The sequence below is a fragment of the Cervus elaphus genome, chromosome 15 (assembly GCF_910594005.1).
Source record: "Cervus elaphus chromosome 15, mCerEla1.1, whole genome shotgun sequence".
Taxonomy (NCBI): domain Eukaryota; kingdom Metazoa; phylum Chordata; class Mammalia; order Artiodactyla; family Cervidae; genus Cervus; species Cervus elaphus.
In genome coordinates this window covers 77,075,269-77,101,441 of record NC_057829.1, presented here as the reverse complement: position 1 = coordinate 77,101,441, position 26,173 = coordinate 77,075,269, and the positions used below count along the sequence as shown (strand labels likewise).

General features: G+C 46.7%; 1 protein-coding gene across 3 annotated transcripts in view; it reads right to left on the bottom strand.

The window, feature by feature from the left end:
- The window catches only part of VWA2 (von Willebrand factor A domain containing 2), a 52,021-nt gene extending 29,715 nt beyond the window's left edge, over nt 1–22,306 (bottom strand). The window contains exons 1-7 of one of the 3 annotated variants that reach the window (XM_043925422.1): nt 21,910–22,306; nt 19,924–20,012; nt 15,579–15,750; nt 14,536–14,597; nt 10,407–10,481; nt 8,824–8,957; nt 2,514–2,623 (exon numbers count right to left, since the gene is read on the bottom strand). In XM_043925422.1, coding sequence (XP_043781357.1) covers nt 2,514–2,623; nt 8,824–8,957; nt 10,407–10,481; nt 14,536–14,597; nt 15,579–15,664 — 467 coding nt within the window. In that variant the 5' untranslated portion in view covers nt 15,665–15,750; nt 19,924–20,012; nt 21,910–22,306. The remainder of the gene's footprint in view (nt 1–2,513; nt 2,624–8,823; nt 8,958–10,406; nt 10,482–14,535; nt 14,598–15,578; nt 15,751–19,923; nt 20,013–21,909) is intronic. The other 2 variants (XM_043925423.1, XM_043925424.1) reach the window with 2 other exon arrangements.
- Nucleotides 22,307–26,173: the final 3,867 nt, after the last annotated feature.

Below are 26,173 nucleotides of genomic sequence, written 5' to 3'. Positions count from 1 at the left end.
TCACATCAAAATTAATAAAATACTTAGGGACAAACCTACCTAAGGAGGCAAAAGACTTGGACTCTGTAAACTATAAGACACTGATGAAAGAAAAAAAATTGACACAAATAGATGGAAAGATATAACATGTCCTTGGATTGGAAGAATCAATAGGATCAATATTAATCAAGAACCAATATAATCAAAATGACTATATTACCCAAGGCAATCTACATATTCAATGCAATTCAAATTACTGATGGCATTTTTCACAGAACTAGAACAAAAAAAAATATGTATGGAGACACAAAAGACCCCAAATAGCCAAAACAATCTTGAGAAAGAAAAATGAAATTAGAGGAGTCAGGCTCCCTGACTTCAGACTATACTACAAAGCTACAGTAATCAAAAGAGTATGGTACTGGCACAAAAACAGAAATATAGATCAATGGAACAGAATAGAAAGCCCAAAAATAAATCTATGGTCAATTTATCAATGTCAAAGGAGGCAAGACTATACAATGGAGACGAGACAGTCTTTTCAATAAATGGTGCTGAGAAAACTGGACAGCTACATGCAAAAGAAATTACATGTACATGAAGCTACATGAAGCTACATGAAAATTTCATGAAAGCTTTCTAAATTCCTTGAAAGCTACATGGAATTAGAACATTCTCTAACACTGTACACAAAAATAAACTCAAAATGGATTAAAGACCTAAATGGAACACTGAATACTATAAAACTCTTAGAGGAAAACATAGAACACTCTTTGGTGTAAATCTCAGCCATATCTTTTTAGACCCACATAAAACAAATATAAATAAATGGGACCTAATTAAACTCAAAAGCTTTTCCATAGCAAAGGAAACCATAAAGAAAATGAAAAGATAACTCATAGAATGGGAGCAAATATTTGCAAACAATGCAACAAACAAGGCATTAATTGCCAAAATTTTAAAAAGCTCATGCAGCTCAAAGTAAACAAACAAACAATCCAATATAAAAAATGGGCAGAAGACCTAAAAGGGGCATTTCTCTGAAGAAATTTAAAATATAAAATAACAAAGTATTTAAAATATATAATCAACAAAGACCTACTGTATAGCATAGGGAACTCTGCTCAATATTCTATAATAACCTAAATGAGAACAGAATCTGAAAAATAATAGATATATGTATAACTGAATCACTTTGTTGTATACCTGAAACTAACATGACATTGCAAATCAACTATAGTCCAATATAAAATAAATTTTAAAATAAGAGTCACTGGAGGTCTCTGGGACCTGTAGGCTTCCTGGAGGTCTGTTCCCAGTGTGTGGATTCTGGCTTATTGAGAGCACTGGGGACTTACAGGCCTGAGGCTGATGAACGGACCTCAGAGCTCAGGGCCTTTGCAAGTGGAGGTGACAGGTGTACCTGGCTGGGACTATGGACTTGAATAAGATTTCAGTAGACACGAGGGCAAGGACAGCAGAGACCAAAGAATATTCAGAGATCAGAGTACCAAGTGGCCAATAAAGGCATTCTTCTGTGAGGGCTTATGAAAAACATTGAATATGTGTATACATATACATGTGTGTGTGTATAACACACGTTTATATCCATATAGCCATATATGGATAATACACATACATAAAATATACATATTTTATGTATACATAAAATATGCATATTTTAAAATATACATATTTTATGTATACATAAAATGTATACATGTATACATAAAATATAACATATATGTATGTACATATACACACATCAGCTGACTTGTAATGTGACTAAAATCATGACCTACCTCGTGTGTGTGCATGCTAAGTCACTTCAGTCGTGTCCGACTCTTTGCAACCCTATGGACTGTAGCCCACCAGGCTCCTCTGTCCAGGGCATTCTCCAGGAAAGAATGCTGGAGTGGGTTTCCATGCTTTCCTCCAGGGGATCTTCCCAACCCAGGGATCGAACCTGCGTCTCTTATGTCTCCTGCATTGATAGGCGGGTTCTTTACCACTGGCACCACCTGGGAAGCCCATGACCCACTACATATATATATTTATAGAATGTGTATGAGCACATAAAGAGCGGGTCATCATTCTTAAAGTGCTTTCCGTAACAGAGGAGTGCTCTTTTTAGGTCACAAAAATGAGGCTCCAAGAAGCGTGGTGAGTCATCCTGGCTGAGTGGTCACCAGGGAGAGAACTGGGAGAAGGACCCAGGATTCTTCCCACCACCTCATGCTCTTAATCTGTCTCCACCCTACTGGACCTTTCCCCTAGCTGACAACCACACACAACAGAAGCAAAACTTCTCTTTTTTTTTTAACTTGCATTTAAGTTCCCACCTTGGACATTATATAATAAGGGGCAGCTTTGGGCAGGGAATTCTTATTACCCGCTGTGCACCCCTGGGCTTCTAGAAGCCGGGCCACAGCCCTCTCTCTCTCTGTGGGGTCAAGAGCAGGTGCAACCCTTCAAGGGCAATTCTGAGAGCAGTTAGCATTGCTCTAATTGCAGCAGTATCTGATTGTACTTACTTGAAAACCATCCTCTTGATTTCTGCCTTCACTTCCTGTTGGGTTGAAAACGCATCCAAGGGGAATTCCAGACGAGGGGCAGAACTGAACTGGATGGCTCCCACCCTGACCTGCAGTGGGAGAAAGAGGGCCCAGGGGCTGAGCGCGGGGTCAGGTCACAAACATCCCTGGGAGAAGGGACGAGAAAGGCTAACGAGTCTGCCTCCTGCCCACTGGCAAATACCAGTGCTGGTATTTCTGTGATCTCCCTGCAAGAAAGTTCCAAAGACAGGGAGGAGAACTTCGAAGGAGACGCTCAAACGTGCCTGTGCTCTGCACTGACCACCACCAATTCGACCCTCATTTCAACAGCTCTCTGGGTGGAGTTGTGAGCACTTCAGGGTCTCTGCTCACACTAAGCCCAGGTGTAGGCACTCTTTTAAGCCTTCTCAATACATTTCATTTAATCCACAGAGGCCCTATTCATACCCATAATTACTGCCGGAGAAACTAAAAGAGAGGATACAGACCTGCCCCAGGGCCAGAAAGAAAGGAACACGGCCATTGGACTTGGGGCCTGTGATCTTCACTAAGCCTGTTATAGCGACTGTCTCCTCAGCAGCCAGCACAGGCTTCCAGCAAAACGCCCAACCAGAAGTTAATCATAGCCACCATCAACTGGTGGCCCATCACTAACCACAGCCACCACACACCCATCCTTGGTTGAGGAGGGGGCACCCTTCCAGGCCTCCTCCTGCTAAACGAGGAGAAGGCCAGATCTCCAAGCCAGAGTTAAGACTGGGGGCCAAGCAACTCCCTAATGTGAGACAATCACCACTGGAGGTGAAGTTCCTCTGTAGCAGAGGAAGCGAGAGCCACCAGTGATTCCTGATTCTGCATCCTCATTCAGAAGGCCTCATTCAGAACACCTTGCAAAACAGGAGGGAAACTGTGAGTAAAGTCATTCTCTGAACTCTTAAGATTAGCGAGTCAAGATTAGAGAAGGGTTTAAACATTTAAGTTTCCTCTTGAGAGCCTAACCCCTGCACCTAGTTTCTGGCTCTCTCAAGTCCTGGAGAAATTACATTTTCAGTTACTCATCTCACAATGAATTCTGGCCAAGATAGCAGATGGGCCAAGTGATTCATATTTAAACAACGATGCTGACTTTTTCTTGCTATGTGAATTCCTTCACTGCTGATCCCTTAGCAGGCCTGGTGCTTGGGAGCCGATCAAAGCACTTGGCCAGCTGCATCTGCTTGCAGGGAGCACAGCCCATCAACTTTCCTCCCACCAGAAGTTCTGAGTAGGAGTTGCCGGGCATCTTAAGCAGGAAGAAATACAAGTCTTGGGTTCGGGTTAGACAAGTCTTGGGTGGGCATGTAGGATGCACATGGGAAAGCAGAGTAGTAGAGAACCTCAGGAAGGAGTTTCTGAGAAGTGACCCTTTTTCTCTCGAATTTAGCATGTGATAAACCATTAGGGCATCTCAAACCTTTGGGAAAAGATGGTGCCATCAGTAAGCTATACTGGGACAACAGGACAGCCATCTGCAAAAGAATAGAGCAAAGCTTGCAAATGGATTCACCAGTGAAGTGTGAAAAGTGTAACCATAAAAGTTCTAGAAGAAAACTTGGGGAGAATTCTTCTGTAATTGCAAAGTAACAAAGACATCAGTATGACTTGTAGTCCATAAGCTGTAAAGGAAAAAAATGATAAATCTGACTCTATGAAGACAACTTCTACAGGGCAAAAAATGTCATAATGCAACCAAAAAATAAAGACAAATGAAAAGTTATTTGCTACTCACATCAGAGACAAAAAGTTACTTTCACCAATACATAAAGGGTATCTAGCAACTGATATGTGAAAGATCAACAATCCAACAGAAAAATAGGCCAAGAATATGAACAGAGATCACAGAAGAGGAAATACAGACACAACTGAGCAACTAACACACACATACTGGTTAATTAAACCTTGGTAAATTCTCATGATGGAACATTAATCAGCTGTAAAAACGCATGCTCATGCATGCTCACTCAGTTGTGTCTGACTCTTTGCAGCTCCATGGACTGTAGTCCGCCAGGCTCCTCTGTCCATGGGATTTCCCAGGCAAGAATACTGGAGTGGGTTGCTATTTCCTCCTCCAGGGGATCTTTCCTACCCAGGGATCAAACCCACATCTCCTGCATCAGCAGGCAGATTCTTTACCACTGAGCCACCTGGGAAACACATAAAAATGATATATGCCTTATTAATACCTATATTATCTATCTACCTAGATAGGAAAGACTTTCAAGATAATGTGAGGAGAAAGAGGTGAGAGATAAAACTGTATAGCATGCTACCCTTTGTGTAAAAAATGGCAAAAATTAGAATATATATTCATAGTGCTTCTATCTGCATGAAGCAATTCTGTAAGGATGCTCAAGACAGCAGGGGTGGGGGTAGGGAGGACAGGGCAAATAGAAAATACGTGACTGGGAGGGATACTTTTCATTGAATGTCTTTGTTTTGAACCATGTGAATGAATTGGTTAAAAAAAAAAAAAAGACTCCCTTGAGACCAACAGCTGGGTGTATTTACTTAAACAGGAAGGAACCAACTTCAAAACAAGATAGAAACAGCTTGAGTCAGTAGTCAAGGCATTTAATTTAATTGGCGGTTTGGGAGCAAAATAGCTACCTTTTATCTTCAGTTTACTGTATGCTCAGAAGCAAGCCCGCCCTGATTTCTCACCACACTGTAATCACTGCTGAAGTCATTATATTAGAGTCAGGAAGTGAACTTCTCAGCTCAAGTGTTGAGAGGAGGACTTCAAACACCTTAAATCCAACTCAATACAGAACCTCCATAAAAAGCTTTAATTGATAACTACTTGAAAATTTCTTCCCAGAAAGTAAAATAAAGTGCAAGTCAAATTCCTTGTACTCAATACAGGGAGATAACAAGACATGCCATGCTGTGCTAAGCTGCTTCAGTTGTATCCAATTCTCTCTGGCCCCACGGACTGTAGCCCACCAGGTTCCTCTGTCCATGGGATTCTCCAGGCAAGAATACTGGAGTGGGCTGCCATGCTCTCCTCCAGGGGATCTTCCTGACCCCAGGATCAAACCTGCCTCTCTTCAGTCTCCTGCATTGACAGGCGGGTTCTTTACCACTAGTGCCACATGGGAAGCCCAATAACAAGACGATGACACCTCAAATGCAGCTGCAAACACAACAAACCTGAAGCCACAGGTCAGACTGAAGCATCTGAAACCACCCTAATGCAAAAATCTTTCTTCAACTAGCAATTCCACCAAGCAGCTTGGAGGTAGAGGTGCTCATTTGCTTGCGAAAAAGACACCAACTCCTTAGCTCAACAAGTCTTGCTATGAGAAAGTTTTCTCATGTCAAACCCAAATACGGCTCCCTCAACACCCAGACTTTGTCCTGTTAATAAAACAGAGCCACTAGTCACCCTCCTTCCAGTGAAAGTGACAGTCAGGTTCCCTCATACAAAAATGTCCAGGCCTCTCACTATCCTGTCTCCTTGTTGTGGGTACTGTCTAGTTCGCCAATATCTAACCTTAAAAAAAATTAGGTCTTCCCTGGTGGCTCAGTGGTAAAGAATCTGCCTGCAATGCAGGAAATGTGGGTTTGATCCCTGGGTCTGGAAGGTCCCCTGGAGAAGGGAACGGCAACCCACTCCAGTATTCTTGCCTGGGAAATCTCATGGACAGAGGAGCCCAGCAGGCTACAATAAATGGGGTCGCAAAGAGCGATGCTACTTAGCGACTTCATTGCCACCTTAAAAATGCCATATTCTAGATGTGGCTTGGCAACATTAAATTCCCTGAATTCTGGGCACCTGTGGGTTGGGAGAGTTGCTTGCAGAAGTACCACCCATACTGTTTCTTTGGTTCCAGTTTCCTTACGCTCTCTTTGAGGATGCTGAATTCCATCAGTACCCACCACTTCCATGTACAGACACAGACACACCCCACCATGTCACCAGCTGTCCACGGCCTCTGTGACTGTGAGACCAGAATGTGAAGTCCTGGGCTGAGGCTCAAGAGCCCCCAGTTCTTCCATGCTGAGAGCTCTCCTCTAAGATTGCTGTGTGACCCTAGGCAGTCACTTAGCCTTTCTGAGCCTGTATCTTCATCTATAAAACTTTCTCTAATAATCCATGAAGTTCTTCTCTTCCAACTTGTCATCTACTGGGATCTCCAGACCACCCATTTCAGGACATACTGCATCCATTTCAAGGTCAACAGTGTTTGATCTTTATGGCTCTGCCTCCATGAAAAAACTAGCAATCCCCCACCTGCACCCCAAAGAATCACTTCCTTTAAAAAGCAGGGCCCCGTGGGGAGGAGGGCAGAGACTCAGCAGCCTCTGGCCTTAACCCTCTGAGAGTCCATGATGGGTTGACCTTACACTTGGAACTTCCAGCTGTCGGTATCTAGACAGAATGATGTCAGCTACAACCATGCAAGACAGCCGGAAGTCCAGGGTAAGGTGCTCACTCCTCACAAATGACATATCATTTCTGGAAGAAATCTGGCTCTCATTAAAAGCCCCTTTTGCTCCTAAATCCTGGAGGTTTTTCTAGGATTAATCCAGGAATGTCATCTTGGAAAACCACTTCCTTCCTCCACCTGTATGTGACTAGTCTCTCATTCATGTAATTACAGCTTTCCAAACCAAAATTCCCTTCTTAAATTTTTACTTGATTTTTGAGTCAGTTCACACGATTCAAAAGTATAAAAACATTTATACCAATGGGCCTCCCCCTGGACTTGTGCCCCATCTGCTCAGTTCCCACTCCCTCCCTCAATGGGAAACCACAGCTCTTTGCCTCTTACAAACACCCCCAGAGTTTCTTCATGCACATATAAACAAATATAAATACAGGCTCTTTTCATCTCCATTTTTCATAAAGAGTAACATATCATACATACCATCTGCACCTTACTTTTATACTCCATTTGTGTTGGTGTTTTTCCACATCAAAGATTTTTTCTCATTCACTTTTGACAGCAGCCCTGTGTTTCATTATATGAAGACACCATAAAGGATTTACCCCTGTGAGCGGGCCTTTGGGTTGCCTGAAATCTTTTACAAACAAGACTGCAATGAATAACCTCATGTGAGTTATTTTGTACCTGTGGGAGTCTATAGGATAAATTACTAAGTCAAAGAGTCCCAGCCTTTGTCATTTGGATGGACCCTGTTAAATTCTTCCATAATGAGGCTGCACATTCCCACCAGCATGAGAACACCAGTTTCCTACAGGCTTGCTAATGAAGCATGGGACCAAACTTAAGATTTTGGTAATCCAGTTAAATAGAAAATAGTGTATCAGTCAGAGATTTGCTATTTCATTGAATGAGGTTGGGCATCTTTTCCTATGTCAGAGGGCCATCTGTGTTTCATTTTCTGGGAACTGTCTTTGTTTATTGTCCATTTTTCTGTTGAAGTGAAGTGAAGTCGCTCAGTCATGTCCGATTCTTTGCAACCCCATGGACTGTAGCCTACCAGGGTCCTCCATCCATGGGGTTTTCCAGGCAAGAGTACTGGAGTGGGTTGCCATTTCCTTCTCCATTTTTCTGTTGAGCTGTTCCCAAATGACATTTTTTAGCAACAAAAGCCACAGCTAGCACAGTCTGCTGACATTTAAGACTTCCTATCTGGAACCAGGAAGAACAAGAAATGAAGATACTGGCTGAATTCACCAGGCAGGATCTGCTCCCTTCAAGCAAACACAAAGGGTAGGAGCTGATTTGTATTAAGACCTTAGTCTTCAGAAATAGTTGTAGTTTTTGCCTGCAGCATGCTTTCCTTTTCCCGCAGTTCCACAAGCACAACCTCTCTTTCTAGCAGGAAATCCCAGTGTTCATCCCCACCCCAAGAAGAAGGATAAGCACGTGACTCGGCCATGGCCAGACAAGCGCTTCCCTCTGACTTCTGTGATTGGCAAAGGGATTGTCATGTGACCTACATCTGCCCAATCAGAGCCCTCCTGAGGACTTCCGCCAGCTCCACAGGGAAAGAAGTCCGCATTCTTTTTCTGGGGATGACTAGCTGGAAGGACTGTGTAGGGCAACTCTGCTGAGTAAGGAGAACCTGCCTGGGGAGGAAGCCAAATAAGGAAAGCAAAATGGAGAGGAGGAGAAAAAGAGCGATTGAGGCCTGGGATTCCACTGTGCCTGCAACCAGGATTCATCCCCTTGGTCTTCCTGGTTCTACAAGCCAGGAAATGCACTCTTCCACTTAAAACGGGCTTTCTGTCTCTTGCAGCCAGACACCCTAATACAAAGACAATGAGACTTGCACTCACCTTCCTGGGGTTGATGTCCAGAGCATCACAGACCGTGATGGCAAAGTGCTTGGACCTTTCAAAGCTCCCTTTCCCGACACTGTGAGAGCCATCCATCAGAAACAGGATGTCCACTGCAGCCGAGCACCACATCACTAGGGGAGAGTGGGACAACATGAGTGACAGCCAGCTTCCCTGTGGTCTGGTCCTGAGAAGATCTTCCTCCCAGAGCAGAGTGGAGGTGGAAACAATCTTGCAGTGGGTCAAGCTCCTCTTAGTACAGTGGGGGAGATAACACTGGAGACGATTCTGGGCCACAGGCAATGCTCCCCTGCCGTGGGGAGCATGGACCTACCATGGGCCCAACACTGATGAAAGTCTGTGTGATAATGGAAGAGGCTAATTCAACAACACTAACTAAGCCATCTGAGAAAAGGGGCCGCTGGAGCCATGGAGAGATACCCAAGAGCCTTGGATCCCACCCTCTGGGTTCACAATCTAGCCTGGGACACAGTCAGGCACCCTGGGACGTAAGGATGTATGTCTAAGTAATCACAAGCCTAACCACATCGTTCCTATAGGCTGGGTACTCTGCTTTAAACACTTTAAATGCACTAATTTATTTAATTCTCATAACCACCTTGAGATAGACTATAATTTTTTTTTTATTTTTTTCACAGTTATCTTGAGATGTCACTCACATACAAGTCAACATTTGAACTATACACTTCAGTGGCCTTTTTTTGTTGCTCAGTTGCTCAGTTGTGTTTGACTCTTTGTGACCCCATGGACTGCAGCACGCCAGGCTTCCCTGTCCTTCACCATCTCCCAGAGTTTGCTCAAACTCAAACTCAAGTCAATGATGCCATCCAACAATCTCATCAATGGCTTTTGGTATATTCAAAGAGATATTCTACCATCACAGTCAATCTTAGAACATCTTTCATCTCCTCAAAAGGAAACTCTGTACCCTTTAGCTAGCAGCTTCCTAGCCCCCCCACTCCCACCCCTAAATAGATTTACAGTTTGTATTCCCATTGGCAAGATAAACAGAGCAGGGTACAGGGCAATTCAGGGAACTTTCCTGAGGTCAAAGTACCAGGAAGTGGTGTAGCCAGGAGTCCAACCCAGGGTGTCAGAGTCTACACCCTGTCACCTCACCATGAAGAGGAGAGAGTGGGAGTCAGAGGAGCACCAGTGAGACGGTGCCACCCAGCTAGGGGGATTTCACCAGAGAGGGAGGGAAGGCGGCCGGAGAGTCCCTGCAAGCAGGAGGGCAGGCTTGAGTGTGTGGAGGGAGTGCCAAGCAGAGAGAAAGAGGAAGAAATACAGCAGCCGATGAGGCTGGTTGGGTAGACGGTGGTCATACAACAGAAGAACCTTGAAGCAAGGGCCAAGAAACTCAGCAGTCGGGATCTTCCTAGGTTTTTCACCCAGGAGAGGAACTTGGTCAGGCCTCTGTTTGGGGGAAATCACTCTGGCCACAGTGTGAAAGAAGACAGGGATGGGAAAGAAAATGTCTGAAGCCAAAAGATTTCCCTTGGGTCTGTTACGTAGAGGCCAGAGTGGGAGGGTTTGGAGGGTCGAGAAAAACATGGGCTTACTTTTGCTGGCGACTGAAATCTTCCCAATAATCTCCTTGCTCACGTGGACTTCCTGAAGAAGGAGGGATGGGGGCACTGGGAGAGAAAACATAAGCACACATTACAAGGCAGAAAGGGGAGGAGTCTTAGTCTCCACGTTATGTGACCAGAATGAACAGGTAACAATAGAGAAAACAGGAACGTGGAAGAGTTTGATATTGTATCTTAAAAATTACCAGGTGGATAACACAAATAATGCCCTCTCCAATTACTCCAACTTTATCAGGCACCTCTGCATTTAAATTTGGGTATTTTGAAGAGAAAAATTAAAAATATCTACCCAGGGGATACAGAGAGCCTTGATTCTGATGAGTTTTGCCCCTGGTTAGGCATAAGAACTGGGTGCCCCTCTGGGGTGCAGCATCTTGCCATAAAAATTAACCTTGAACATGAACAGACAATTCACAGAAGGAAGGGAATTCCTAGAAAAGCACAGGGAAAATTTTCAAATAGCTGACAAAATGCTGTAACTCAAACCATGGGGTACCCTTTTAAACGTGAAATTTAGATGATCAAGGTTTAGATTTAAATGTAACTGGAAAGATTAAATCAGGACAACCTTTTCCAATAGTGGCACAGTAAATTGGCACGACCTTTTTGGAAAACAGTTTAGCCAAATGAATAAAAGGGGTTAGGCTACATAGCATCACACCTGGGAACTGATCCAAAGGAAAAACAATTTTAGGGAAGGGAAAATGTTATTTGTTTCAGAGGAATGAAGGCGATGACAAGTACCCATAGAGACAGGACTCAGAATAACACTGATACAATCATTCAATGCAATTAACATGAACAAAGGCTAAAAAGTTTTGGGTAGGAAGCTTGTGGATACACCTTTTTCTTCTATGTGATACCCAGTAAGATTGTAGCAATGGCATGTGAGCAGTCAATAATAATTTACAAAATAAACTCTGAGGGCAGGTAACATGCCAGGCGCTGAACAGCAAACCAACCACAATGAAAATCCTGAAGACAATGAGCTGCCACTTGGAGGGGTTATTTGAAAAGCTAAACAAGCATGCCCACTGTCAGACAAAGCAGACATGCAGATGCTTATATATGTCCACGTCCTGTAGATAAGCACATAAGGCACAAAGTGAGGGTGTGCAGAACCTAGGAGCAGACCAGGCCAGGCCAGGGGCAGATGAAGGAATATGAGGTGGGGGGGAGGCTGCTGGGGAAAGAGGCAAAGGAGATGGAATCAGGCTGGGAAGGAGGTAGGGGTGCGGTAGGAATCACATAACACAGGGAAGTTGGGCTCAGGGGGATTTGCCACTGCCAGGACGGTGACGAGGAAGAGGACACCAAAAGATGAGGTCAGGTTCCGGGGGGAGGGGTACCTCTAGTTGGCGGTACCCGCTGGAGTTCATTAGTCAACCACCCCCATGGCTGGTCCCCGTTCCACCTTCTGTGCCTCCTCTCTTCTCACTGGTTCCTAAATAACAGGCTGAACCAGTGTCTACTTCCACCCCAACCCTCTCTTTTGAGTTCCTGCTCACCTTATGTGCCCTCCCCTCAATCTCTACTAGAGGAGACGGTTCTAGGGCAAGATGCTGAACCAGTATTAGCTCCATAGTCAAAAGCTGTCAGACAAATACATGTCTGTCATGAGGTCTAAGAGAGCCCACCACCGCCATTTTCCCAGAGGCAGAAACAAGACATAAGCTACAACACAGACAGTAGACTGCGTTAAAGAGAAAAATCCTCCACTTCCCTGAAACTTGGCAGATGTTGGGACAGAGGCAACACTTCCCCCTAAAATCCCAAAACAAAAGAACTCAAAAATCACTCAGTAATTCAGCAGACTTGTCTCCCAGAAAATGGAGGCTTTCTATGTCACTGCGTTCAGACATCCTCAAGATCTTGCCAACTTGGCCGGACCCTGCTACAGCCCACCCTACAGTGAGGTGCTGCTCCCATGAGCCCTGTGCCCCCTGAAGCTCCCCGGGGGCAGAAACACGTTCACCTATCTCCACAGAGCCCAGCCCAGCCTTCTGCGCACAGTTTGGCCAAATGAATTAAAAACGCTTACCTCCTTTGACCCTGAAGTCAAAGCAGGAAAGCACCAAGCTCTCCTGAATGAGCCCATGAATCACTGACAAAAGGTCCAGGAGTTGAGGAATCCTTAAAGTGAAAGTGTCAGTAGCTCAGTCATGTCCAACTCTTTATGACCCCACGGACTGTAGCCCATCAGGCTCCTCTGTCCATGGAATTCTCCAGGCAAGAATACTGGACTGAGTTGCCATTCCCTTCTCCAGGGGATCTTCCCAACCCAGGGATTGAACCAGGGTCTCCTGCATTGCAGGCAGATTCTTTACTGTCTGGACCTCAGGGAGGTCCCTGAGGAATCCCTAAGGTCTTTTTAAATGTTTTACCAGCACATTCTCCAGTTGGAGACTGACCAGCCACCACCCCTGGATGGGAGATGGGAGGAGGAGCTCTGTGACCAAGGACCACTCACTACAGATGTGACTCAGCTTATATAACCATATCATGTGCTCAGCAGTCCTGGCAGGTGCCAGGCGTCAGGTGAGACCTCCTTCCAGGGAGCGGGTACCCAGTGGCATCCCATGGTGCCGCTGTGAAACTACCTCAGGACTCTGCAGACGTCCCCCCGGAACAGAGAGTCAGTGAACATGTGACTACGGCTTCCTCTCCCAACCAAGTCAGCCTTCACCTCTGAGGACTGCCTTCCTGGACAGGGTGGGGAGACTCAGGTTTGGGTTTTCATCCCAGTCCTGCTCCTGAAAGCTGTGCAGCCTCAGGCAAATCACTTAGCCTCTCTGAGCCTTCCCTGTCTCTTTGGTACAACCGAGGGGTGTCAGATCCAGTGCTCTGTAAACTGGACAAGCGATGGTGATCTTCCGAAGTGAGTTAAAACAGAAGCTTTACTGTGCCTGGGCCCCCAGGGACCGCATGTCCCCAAACATGTCTCATTTCATCCCAGTCCCTTGGTCATGAAGCTACTGTGTGACATTGATCACACACATGGCTTCAAGAGAGGGGATGGGCGAACTGGACAACCATGTCCTTCCTTCCAGCCTCTATCTCCCTGAGGTTCCAGAAAACAAGCAGATGGTGACAGTAGCCAATGAATAGTGAGGATACCCCTACTCACAGAAAACAGACCAGGGAGGAGCTGCAAGAGAGCCTCCGAGACTGCAAGAGGACCCTGGGCGAGCCTCAGGCAGCCAGCCACCCAGCCCGCTCATTCTTACTCATCAGCCAACCCACAAAACACACCTATTCCTTTCTACCATCTTGTATTTCAAAGAGTCTAGAATGTGGGAGGGCCATGTGGGAAGAAAATAGAAAACCGATTTGCTCCATTATCCATTCATTAATCTACTTCTTGAGCACAGATTATGTGCCAAGGCCAGTGCTAGGTGCCAAGACTACACAGCCTGTGTCCAGCGGAGAAGACGAAAGCTCATTTTTAAAAATTCACACAGAAATAAACTCATATCTGTATTAATGCAACACAACAGAGAGACCCAATGGGACACGGGGTTTTAGTACGGGGATCTGACCTGACCTGGGGATCCAAGAGGAACTGAGCTGGGTGTTGGAGGATGAGTAGGAGTTTAGCAGGGTAGAGGTACTGGGTGAGTCCTTGATACAGGCAGACCGGCCACCATAACTGAGAACCCCAGGGTGGGAGGGAGCAAGGGTGTTGGGCTGGCCTGGAAGGAGTGTGGGCTGCAGCAAAGAGGAGGAGGGAAGGAGCTCCAGAGGGGACACCATGTGGTACAAGGTCAGATCAGGCAGGCCGTCTTCAGAGCAATGGAATATCACTTAAACGTTTCAGGTAGGCAGTGGGAATGGAGAGGGGTCCAGATATGACCAGATTTGTGTTTTGAAATGTGTGAAGAACAGGATGGAGGGGCACCGGGTGAATCCAGGGAGATGAGTCAGGAGGCTACTTCAGTGGTCCAAGCACCAGAAGATGGGGCTTAGACTAGGCAGGTGGCCAGGAGTGGAGAAACATGTATGCACTCAAGAGTCCTTTAGAAGTCAAAATCCACCAGATGTGAGGTGCATCAAACCCCTCAACACCTCACCCACCTCTCCCCACACCAAGAACACTCACCTCCAGCAAACAGGACAATGCAGATGGCTTCCAGCAACAGGAAAGAGGGCATGTTGATATGACTAGAGGGTCAGGAAAAGGAAAATTTAAAAAAAAAAAAGGATCAGCAATCAGTTCTGTCAGCTCTCCCAAGTCATACTCCCAAACAAGACAACAAGGGCTCAGCCTTTCCCGGGTCACAGATATGACCCTAGAGACTGCTGCTTGCATGATAACTACAGTAGTCTGGAGAAGACTCAGATCCCAAAAGCCATGGAAGACTTTACTCCAATGACTGATTTTAAAGGACAGCCTTAACATCTTCCCCTTCCCTGGTAGTTCAGTCGATAAAGAATCTGCCTGCAGTGCAGGAGACCCAGGCTCAATCCCTGGGTCAGGAAGATCTCCTGGAGAAAAGAATGGCAATCCACTCCAGTATTCTTGCCTGGAGAATTCCATGGACAGAGAAAACTCACTTCAACCTGACGCTCTCCAAAGTCAACCTGACGCTCTCCAAAGTCAACCTGACATCCTCAAAGAGGGCCATGCTCCTGCACCTAAGAACATGGACAGGGACTTCCCTGGTGGTCCAGTGGTTAAGAATCCGCCTGCCAATGCAGGGGACAAGGATTCCAGCCCGGGTCCATGAAGATTCCACATGCCTCGGGGTAACTAAGCCACAACTACTGAGCCCGTGTGCTGCAACTACTGAACCCCACGCAGCCTCGAGCCTGTCTCCAAAACAAGAATAGCCCCTGCTCCCCACAACTAGAGAAAGCCCACACAAAGCAACAAAGATCCATCAAAGCCAAATATATATATACACACATACACAAATGCGGATAGCAAGGCAGAGGGCCCAAGATTGCATTCATGGATCTTGGCCCTTAGGACCGCCCCTCCCCACCTCCATTAGGGACACCACTTCTCCAAAACACCAGGTAGGAGTCTCCTGGTCATCTTTGGTGACTCAGCCATGTGCCTCTAACTTAATCTGCGCTAAAATGAATGTGTTACTTGTCTGATGCACCCCAACCACCTCTGTCCAGGCACTGAAAACACACCTGGCTGACGCAAGAACAAAACACAGCTGGATTCTGAATTCAGAGGATTTGCCAACCAGGCTGAGAGCAAGGGCTGCCTTGAACATCGAAGTCACCCAGGAAATGCAGATTCTTGTGATTTGCAGAAAAGTTAAAAATGACCCAGCTGGTGTGCGTGAAGACCTCACTGGAACTGCAGGAAATATGAATAAGCAGGGTGGTGGGGTGGGGAGGGTGGTGCTTTCTTGAAGTGCTGACCATGCCCCCCATACCCCGGGGGCCTGCACTCCTACCCTCAGGGGGCGCGCTCTGGTGTCAACCTAAGGAGGGGACTCAGTGAATAAGCACACACACCCCAGAAGTGAATGGGAAGGCGTCCCTGAGGCTCAGAAGGGAGGAATCCTGAGTCTCCAGGTCCCCGTCCAACGGGCTTTCTTCTAACCATGCTACTCCTAGAGCCGAGTCAGCTCGAGGTCCATGGGCCATGCCCCCGAACTCCATGCACCCTGAGCTGGTACACCGTGACTCGGGAGCTACCTCTGCCCCCGGTGACAGAGAGTGTGCACCCTGGATCCACAGGTCCCACGTCTCATCTGATGCTCTGCGACCCTGAAAGCGGCCACAGTTCCTCACCTGAAAATGAGGAGGGTGGACCAGAGGCTGCTAAGATGTCTTCTGGTTAAAAAAAAAAACAAAAAAAGAAAAGAAAGAAAATCCCCTCTTGATCTCCTCTCCGCCATGGACCTATGACCGTCAGACCTTACTCCACTGTTTATTCAGCTCTCTGGATTTCAAAACTTTTCTGAAGCATACTAAATGGAATTGCCTAACCAGCTGAGAGTCTCTGTGCTTCAAGTAACTGAGAGGCTTCCCAGCCTCACCTCATCTAGGTGGGAACCGGAGACGAGGCACTACAGTAGGGAGGAGGGCGGGAGCTTCCCAGGCATGGTCGGGAGAGAGGTGGCCGGAGAGGATGCTGACCAGTGGGGGCGCGGACATGCCTCCTGTTCTCTTTCCTCTTACCCCACACAACAGCCGCAGGGCAAGTCCATACCTGCCGCCTGGGAGCCAGGCAGGGGTGAGGCCTGGGGACAAGGGCCAGCTCGGAGGAGAAGGAAAGGGCATCCCTGTGCCATCCAGTCCTGAGGCTCAAGATTTTCTGGGATCACAGCTTCCGACCATGGGCACACGCAGGACTCTGAGACTCACGCCTGTTGATTTTTTTTTTTTTTTTTTTACAAAACTAGGATTCTAGCGGCCTCCCAGGAGGATAAGGCAAAAGGGAACACAGAAGTTTCCTGCTGCAGAGCATGGTGTTCGTGAACACGGGCCCCTCCCTGTACTAGGGGACAAACCTAGGCAGATCCATCTGGCTCCACCATGCGCCTCTGCTTGCCCAGGTGAATGTTTTTCCAGAGCCTCCCAAGGTTCTGCTCATTAAAACAAAGTTTAGATTGGCAATCTGGAAATCAATATAAGAAACCAACTGCCTCCTTGTGAGTGCCAGGTTCAGGTGGTGCTGACCCTGAGACCTCGGCATCACCTCCCCCACTGACCCCCGTGCCTCCACCGCAATCCCCATGGTCACACAGCCCACGCTGAACCTGCCTGCTGAGTGGCAAATGGCTCAGGGACTAGGCACTGCGTCTCAGTCTCTGCATGTGCCTGGCACGTAGTAGGTGAGACACATGCTTGCTGGAAATCAGCATCATAATGCTTCAGGCAGGGGGGCTAGAGGGATACTTCCTGATGAATCTGTGCTCACTGCACTCACGGTATCCTTTTTTATACCAAGATAAATGAATGTAACGTTGTTTCAATGACGACACGGAATTAATAGTACTCTATCTATTCCCACCCAATCATCTCAAATATTCAGCTCAATCCCCCCTCCTCACACAGCCAACACTTTCTTTCAATACTAACTCAACATTCTAAATACAACCCTACATCTAAGACTTGAAAGGATGGATTCCACAGTAAAAAAACAAAAAACAAAAAACAAAAAAAAACAGCTGCTCCCATCTAGTGAGCATTATTTACTCACTAAAGCACCCAGGACTCTGTGGGCTTCCCTGGTGACTCAGACGGAAAAGAATCTGCCTGCAATGCAGGAAACCTGGGTTCGATCCCTGGTTCGGGAAGATCCCCTGGAGAAGGGAATGGCTACCCATTCCAGTATTCTTGCCTAGAGAATTCCATGGACAGAGGAACTTAGCGGGCTACAATCCATGGGGTCACAAAGAGTTGGCCATGACAGAGATTAACACACACCAGGCTCCATACTTAGGTATCTTCTCTCTCCTAATGCTCATAGCAAGCCCCCATTTGACAGATGGGAAAGCTGAGACAGGGAGAAGCCAAGTATTCTGCCCAAGGTGAGACAGTTAATAAGTGGATCCTACTCCTCCTGGCCTCCCTGTGTTCTCTTCCATCTGTCACCGTCCTGATTATGGGGAATCAGGACAGAGGAACAGAGCCTAATTAAAAACCTGCCACCCTGAATCTCACCTGTTGGCAGTCTTCCATCAGCTGCCAGCAACTCCCACTCCCGAGCACATAACTTGAGTAGATTTCGAGAGCTTTCTGCAGTCTTGTACTAAGCAGACGGGAGTGGTCTGCAACCCAGGGGCAGAAACAGAAACTCCACTCCCAGGTTCACCTCGTCAAGCCTCTTCCATTACAAAACTCCTGGCTCATCACATTTGCTCCTTTCTATTCCATTACTCATGCTAACCTCACACGTCATTCCTGGCTTCTGGGGTTCTCACACATGGACCTGGATCCCTCCCCGACTCCCTAGTCTTCTTATCTGATTGTTATTTTCAAATCCTGATTCCTTGCAGCAACATCAGCACGAGGAACAGCAGATGTGTGAGGTTTGCTGCAGGGCACCGCAAAACATCACACTCTGTGCCACCCGGAGATTGCATTTCCCAAGAGACAGAAAGAAAGCAAAGGCCAAACAAGGCTACTTTTGAAAAAGAAGGGCCAGACCGAGCAATAGCTAAAGGCGGTTTTGCAGGACAATGCCCACCTTCTCCTCTAAGATCGGAAGTGAAACAAGGGCAGGGTGAAAAAGGAGAGCACTTCCACCTCCTTACAAAATGCAATTCCAACCTCAAATATTAGATTAGCCCTTGGCAGTCTCCTCTCCATCAGCAGAATGGAAATCTGAACCCTTTACAAAAACAGTCCACAGCAGAAAAGAAAGACTTTCAAATTGGAGGTAAGTCAGCCAGGAAGCCTGTGGTCTTTTGCTGTAACAGACATCTTCCTTGTTCACTTGGCAAAATACTTGGCTCAGACCCAGACAGTCAGGGGAAGTGGTTGACACATTTCTAGTCCGATAAGGCATGAAGAGCATTTTACAAGTTGTTCTGGGCACTGTATGCTTTCTCTAATAAAATCACAAATTTTCAGAACCCAACAGTCTGGCAACCAGAAATCAGCCACAAGGGACAAACTGTGCCCTTTGGGTCCCTAGATGGCTGGGGAGAAGAGGCAGATTGGGCATAAACCACAGGCTTCCCACACATTGTACCTGCCAAGAGATTTTGATGCTTATTTTGATAGTATTTGAAAATCCTTTATTGAAACTGTCAGTATGTGTATCAGTCACTCAGTTGTGTCCAACTCTTTAAGACCCCACAGACTGTAGCCCGCCAGGCTCTTCTGTTCATGGAATTCTCCAGATAAGAATACTGGAGTGGGTAGCCATTCCTTTCTTCAGGGAATCTTCCTGACTCAGGGACTGAATGGGTCTCCTGTTCTGCAGGCAGATTCTTTACCATCTGAGCCACCAAATTCACTGTCATAGGATTCTGGAAAGTGCATCCACAGGACTGGAACTCCAAAGATAGAATTCCAGACTAGCTCTGCTTCTAACCAGGTGGGTAATTCTGCAAACACCAACTTCCCACCTCATTCATCTGTTTCATAACTGACAGTGTTGTAAAGATCCAGTGAAATAGTGTGAAAGTCCCCCATAATGGTAAAAGACTTTTTGAACATATGGTGTCAAAAGATTATCACTGCATTTCACATGTTAACGTCATAGGACTACATTCATATACCCTATAGGGTAGACACGATCAATTCTACTTTCACACTTGTGAATATGGTCTTGGAGAAGTTGGGGCCCAAGGTCAAAGAGCTGGTAAATCACAAGTTTGGCGTCAGGCCCAGTTCTTCAGATGTGGGCAGCCCAGACGTGACAAGAAGCATGCAGCACACAGTTGGTGTGCAAAGGGCACCAATCTGACGTCAGGAGACCTGAGCATCAACCTCCCAAATACGTTCTTTCACTTTAGTCACTCAATTTTCTTCTTTCAAAAATGCGGGTTACATTACACACCCTATTTACCTGGAAAGGTTATTGCCAGGATCCCATGAGCCAACAGTGCCAAAGTCCTCTGGGCAAGGGCAGAGGTGCCCAAGTGGAGATCAGGAAATCTAGTTAAGAGAAGGGACCCAGGATCAGGAAGAGAAGTGAGGAATTGAAGGATCACAATCGGGGAACCCCAGCAGGTGGTTTTGTGGTGGGATAGTAAGCAGCTGGAGCTGTTTAGAAGATGAAAGGGTGAACTAAAAGAAGGGCCTTTGAGTGTGTTCAGCTGTTTTGGGTTGATGGCTTGGGATACTGAAGCAGGGGTATCTCACATGGCCTAGACCCTCTCTTATTCAGGGCCCACAAGAGGCCTCCAATAGCTTTGTAGATGATGTGAGGGGTTTATCGCATTTTTAAAAAACATCCTTGTGGGATAAAATTAAAAATTAGCAATTCTGTTACAGTCCTCTCAATTAAAACTGTTTTTTTTTCCTTACTGCTCAAAGTGTGGGAATCACTGTTTTAACACACTCACGGTGTTGACCCTTCCACTGATACAGTGACGTGAAATTTAACTTATTCAATAACAACTATTAAGCATCTGCCTTGCGCCCAGCACTCTCCCAGGTGGTGGGGATGCGGTGAAAACAACTCCATAAGATACGCACCTGGTGGGCACATTCTTAACAAAGGGCTTTTACATTTGCACCAATGGTTTATCCTCAATGTCATCACTTGCCAATTAGTGACTGTGCTCATTACAGACCCAGGAGCCAGGGTTCCTGGCAGGCTCTCCCGTTCTCCCTCGGGCAGTCTTCCACCCTTTTTAAGTCTCAGTCTCCTCATCTGTAAAAACATGGGCATCTGACTCTAATTCATTTCAAGAGCCTGAGCCTAGTGAGGCGGAAGGGAAACAGCTATTCTAAGCTCTGGGTGGTGGACCAAAAAACCGGATTTAAAGAAAAATGTCATGGATGGTTTTCAAAGAGACAGGTATGATGAAGGAGGATGGAATCCCCGTGGACCTCCGGGATTTGCTTGGGGATCCAGACTGGGAAATCCTTAATACATCAAGAGATGTCTCTGAGCTGGATTTCTACAAAGAAGAGTAAGGGCCATATCCCACACAAAGAACAATCCAGTAAAGCTTTGTATCCCATCAATCGAAGGAAGAGAACCGCTACAAGCTACTGAAAGCCAGCAGCATTTACAAATTAACTCCCACGGCCTTTGCCAGCTGCAGCGCTGAGTTTTCGGTTTCCTTCTTTTCTGACTCCTCTCAATAACTGCACATTTCTTAATATAATGTCACAGAGAAAGCAAAATAGACCTTGAATTTTTAGACTTTAATTTATAAAACACTTAAGAGGTTCTAGAGGGGTTGTTTTTAAAGGACCACCTAAATTGAAAATTGTACATGTTTTATTTAATTCCAAGATACTAAACACTTCATAGCGTCCCCATGGAAAGGCCCTTCTCAGCAGGACAGCCACTGATTCCACAGTGGAAGGGAAGCAAGGTGCCCTCCTCTCCTCTCTTCTGCCTGAGTGTCCACCAAATTTTTAAACCCATGCCCCCTGGCAAGCTTTTAAGGTGCAATTCTGACACCCTGGGGTCTGACCTGGAGAAGTGCAGAAAGCCGGGCTGGACCAGCTGGCCAGAGTGGGGTTGGTGGGGGGCTTGGTGTCCAAGCAGGTGAATCACCATGGAGAATAAATCCCTTAGACTTCCCAAAGGCCAAGGGCGAGTTTCTCGGGGCCACGGGCCCCCTCAGGCTCTGCATGCAGAGACCTCGCAGGGGCCACTGGGCTGCTTGGAAAAACCACGCAAGAGTGACTTTAACACCTGCATCTGTTCTGTAAAATGGGAGGAGGTGCGGGGGGAAGGAGGGATCGGCTTGTCCCCAAAGCCTTTATTCAAAAGGCGAGCCAGGTTAGGGGTTCCGCGACTCTGCTAAGTCGGCCAGGTGTAATACGAGGTTCCCTCCTCCACTCACAGTCACCGAACGCCCGTCCCCTTTACCTGCGGTCCAAGCCGCTCCGCTTGGCGTCCCCGGGGAACCCACCGGAGGGGCTGCTGCCGGGCCCTCAGCGCGCTGGCTCCCAAGACCCCCGCCGGCTCGCCCCGGGACCGAAGGAGGGGTGCCCCGAGGAGGGGCGCGCCAGGTGCGTTCTGCCCAGGACGCCGACTTCCCGGAGAGGCGTGCAGGCCCCGCCGCCGTGTTCGGGTGGAGCGCAGACAATGACGAACCGAACCCGCCGCGCCGACGCCGCATCCAAGCGGGACACCGTCTCTGCACGCGGGGCAGGGGCGCCCGGGGGCGGGGCGTCTCCTCCGGTGCGAGCGCCGGGAAGGAAGGGGGTTCCAGCGACGAGGAAACCACGCCGGCTGGACTCACGGCTAGGAGCGCGGCGGGATCCGGCCCGGGCCAGGGGGCGCTGCTAAGCCCGGGGAGGGCGCACGGGCGGGAGCCACGTGGGACACCTGTGTTCCGTACCGAGGGGAGGCGGGGGCGCGGCGCCGGCCGACCCCGCTAGGGACGCTCTCCCGAGCGCGGTGCATCACGTTGCTGGAAAGGCAGCCCGCAGCCGCCCCTCGCGTTTTTAAGCAACGCGTTGGCCAAGTTCGGGAGACAAACAAAGGTTCTTACTTCTGCTCTGGTTTCCCAGCCCCCGAGCGGTGCGGCAGGGAGCACTGTGCCATCCGCCCTGGACTCCACAGGATTTTATTGCTTCGACCCTTGCGAAAATGTTGACTTTGGCATCGTTTCTATTTGTCATGGCAGTTGCCCTTTGTTTACCTGTGTGTTCTGTTGCTGCCGTTGGACGATAATAATTGGGCCTTTTGGCCAGCATCCTCATTGAAATCTGAAAGGTGCCTTGATTTTTTTTTTTTTTTAATCAAATACCATAAAGCAAAAGTAGCTCAGTCGGGCACACCGCCTTGTGCATAGTAAGCACTCAAAAAACAAAAGTCTCATTGCATAATCTATAGTTTCCATACTTCATCAAAAAAAGTGTCATTGCATAACGTATGCTCATTACAAAAAAAAAGAAAAAGAAAAGAAAATGCGGTGAAGCAAACCACACCTACTCCACCACCCAGAGATAATCCTGTTAACATTATGGTGTTTCTTCTTCCAGCATGAGTCTACCCAAAACTTTATTGTTAGCTCGTTCCATGCATGGGCTTCCCTGGTGGCTCAGTGGTAAAGGACCTGCCAGCCAATGCGGGAGAAGTAAGAGACTGGGGTTCGATTCCTGGGTCAGGAAGATCCCCTGGCAAAGGAAATGGGAACCCACACCACCATTCTTGCCTGGGAAATCCCATGGACAGAGGAGCCTGGCAGGCTACTGTCCTTGAGGTCACAAGAGTCCAACATGACTTCATGACTAAATAGCAGCAGCATTCCATGTATAGTGTATCATAGCCAGATTTTCTTTGTCCCTTTTTGACATCTTTCTGTGGCTTTTATCCACTTTTAATGTTCTAGTGTGCTTAACCTATCAACTTTTAATTTTAATCTTTAGATATTTGTGTTTAACCCAGTAACTCCCTGGAGTAAACTGCAAGAATTATATACAATTCTAATTGTATGATATATATATACATATATATATACATACACACAGAAGCTACATTTTAATTCTGGATGTCCTGACAGCTTTATATGTGTGGTTGGAAGTATTTCACATTTTCATTCCATGATTAAGAAGTAAAAAAGCTGAAACTATAAATACTGGTGGAGACACCAAAAAAGAGCAGGACCCTGTGGTCCTAGGGGACTATGACCTCAGCCAGTCTTTTGTCTGTAAGAAAACTTCAGCCAAAGAATAAATTTAATCAGAGAAGTGAGAAGAGGCAGAAACAAAGGAAAACAGTCAAACAAGATTTGGTCATTAAGCATAATCAAGGATTTTTAGTTCCTTTTCAAGGGCTATAGATAATATTCTGAGCCATATCCTCTGAACTATCTTATAGAGACTAAAATCCCCACCAGGTGGAAGAAGTTAACCACATGAAGACATGCAGCCATGACTTAAGCTGCTACAATTCTGAGAGCTAGCCTTAAAGCAATGGAAACAAACCGACCCTGGCACTAAAGAATAATTATACTTAAATCAAGATGACACTGATCAAACCACCGCATGACCAATTTCAAAATGACTGTCAGAGCTGTTTTTGCATGTAGTCCCTTCCCTTTACCTTGCGGGGGAAATCAGCCTTTGGACAGGAGTCTGCCCTCCTCTCAGGTTGTCGGCACTGAAAATAAAGCAAATTTCTTTTCCAGCAACTTTGCCTCTTTATTGGCTTCAGAGTGGCGAGCAGCTGGACCCCCACTTTGGGTAACAATATTAGTTGCTTCAAACTCCTTCAGTCAAACTTTAATCACCTGTACCTTTCCACCAGGCATGTGTGGGAAGGAAGCAGAAAAGCTAGCGGCCCAAGCTATGGAGGGTGCTGAGTGGTTGACTAGCAGGGGTAGAAGCTTTTAATACAGAGAGAAGCTGGGCAACTACTTTTGTCATCCACGGCAATCCCTTTGTGGAAATTTAAAAAATAGTTACCATGAAAGATCTTCATCCCAAAGGGCTTGTGAGCCCCTTGTTTCCAAGGACTTGGCAGATTCATCTTTGTGGGCCCAGTGCCCGGAAATTATACACAGTGAAAGTTGCTCAGTCATGTCCGACTCTTTGTGACCTCGTGGACCATACAGTCCATGGAATTCTCCAGGCCAGAATATTGGGTACCCTTTCCCTTCTATAGGGAATCTTCCCGACCCAGGGAACGAGCCCAGGTCTCCCACATTGCAGGCGGATTCTGTACCAGCTGAGCCACCAGGGAAGCCCAAGAAAGCAAAATGTGAATTAATTTGTGATCTGCCTTGTAGGGCATGTAAACACACAAGGCATGAAGACAACTCTGAATTCCATGAAGAGATAAAGGCAGACTTCAGCTCTCAGCAATGTGCAGAGGGAGATGTCCCTTTAGAGATGAGGAGGTATGGGATTCCCCATCCAGCTTTCCTCCCTCCTGGCTTTCTGATAGAGATAAAATGCTTAATTTTTAAGTGTTAAGGTTCCTGGACTACAAAATTAAAAGTTGATGGGCATGGTAGTTCCCAGACTTACAGAAGCCGAATTCAAATTCTTTGCATGCCGTCCCCCAAATGATGAAGCAGGGTGAAGCACATATTTAAAAACCCCGAGGAGGATTCGTAACAGAGCCACAAAACTTGTATCTTTCCCAGAACTCTCTTGTTAAAAAATAAAAGAATAGGAAACAATGCATATTAAATGGCAAGGAAACCATCTCAGAGGAAACGAAAGGCTTGGTTCTCAAGTAGTCCATAGGCAACAAATTAAGCTGGAGCGAAAAACTGTGGAGCTCATGGCAGCAACAGGAAACAAAGGTGTGGCCAGGGGGCATAAGGAACAGAAATACTGCCATCTCACAGCTGAAGACCCTTAGGTTTGGGGCAGGCACCAACTGTTGTTCTTAGGGCAAAAGTATCTCAAGTCCTTAAGACAGTTAGAAAAATTATGCAGAAGGTATAGCTGGATTTGCTTTTAGAAAATGTGATACCTTCTGGCTGCAACAAGTAAGCACGGTATGTCTACAAAGGCAAAGGCTTGGGTAACATTTAGTCATTCAGTCTACATCCAATACCACAGAAGCACTAAGTCAATGCCATGAAATTAAAAGATGCGTGCTACTTGGAAGAAAAGCAGTGACCAACCTAGGTAGCATATTAAAAAGCAGAGACATTACTTTGTCAACAAAGGTCCATCTAGTCAAAGTTATAGTTTTTCCAGTAGTCAAGTATGGATGTGAGAGTTGGGACTATAAAGAAAGCTGAGCGCCGAAGATGCTTTTAAACTGTGGTATTGGAGAGGACTCTTGAGAGTCCCTTGGACTGCAAGGAGATCAAACCAGTTAATCCTATAGGAAATCAGTCCTGAATATTCACTGGAAGGACTGACGCTGAAGCTCCAATACTTTGGCCATGTGATGTGAAGAAGTGACTCCTTGGAAAACAGAAGGACTGAAGCTGAAGCTCCGATACTTTGGCCATGTGATGTGAAGAAGTGACTCCTTGGAAAACAGAAGGACTGACGCTGAAGCTCCAATACTTTGGCCATGTGATGTGAAGAAAGGACTCCTTGGAAAACACCCTGATGCTAGGAAAGATTGAAGGCAGGAAGAGAAGGGGATGACAGAGGGTGAGATGGTTGGATGGCATCACCGACTTCATGGACAGGAGTCTGAGCAAGCTCCGGGAGTG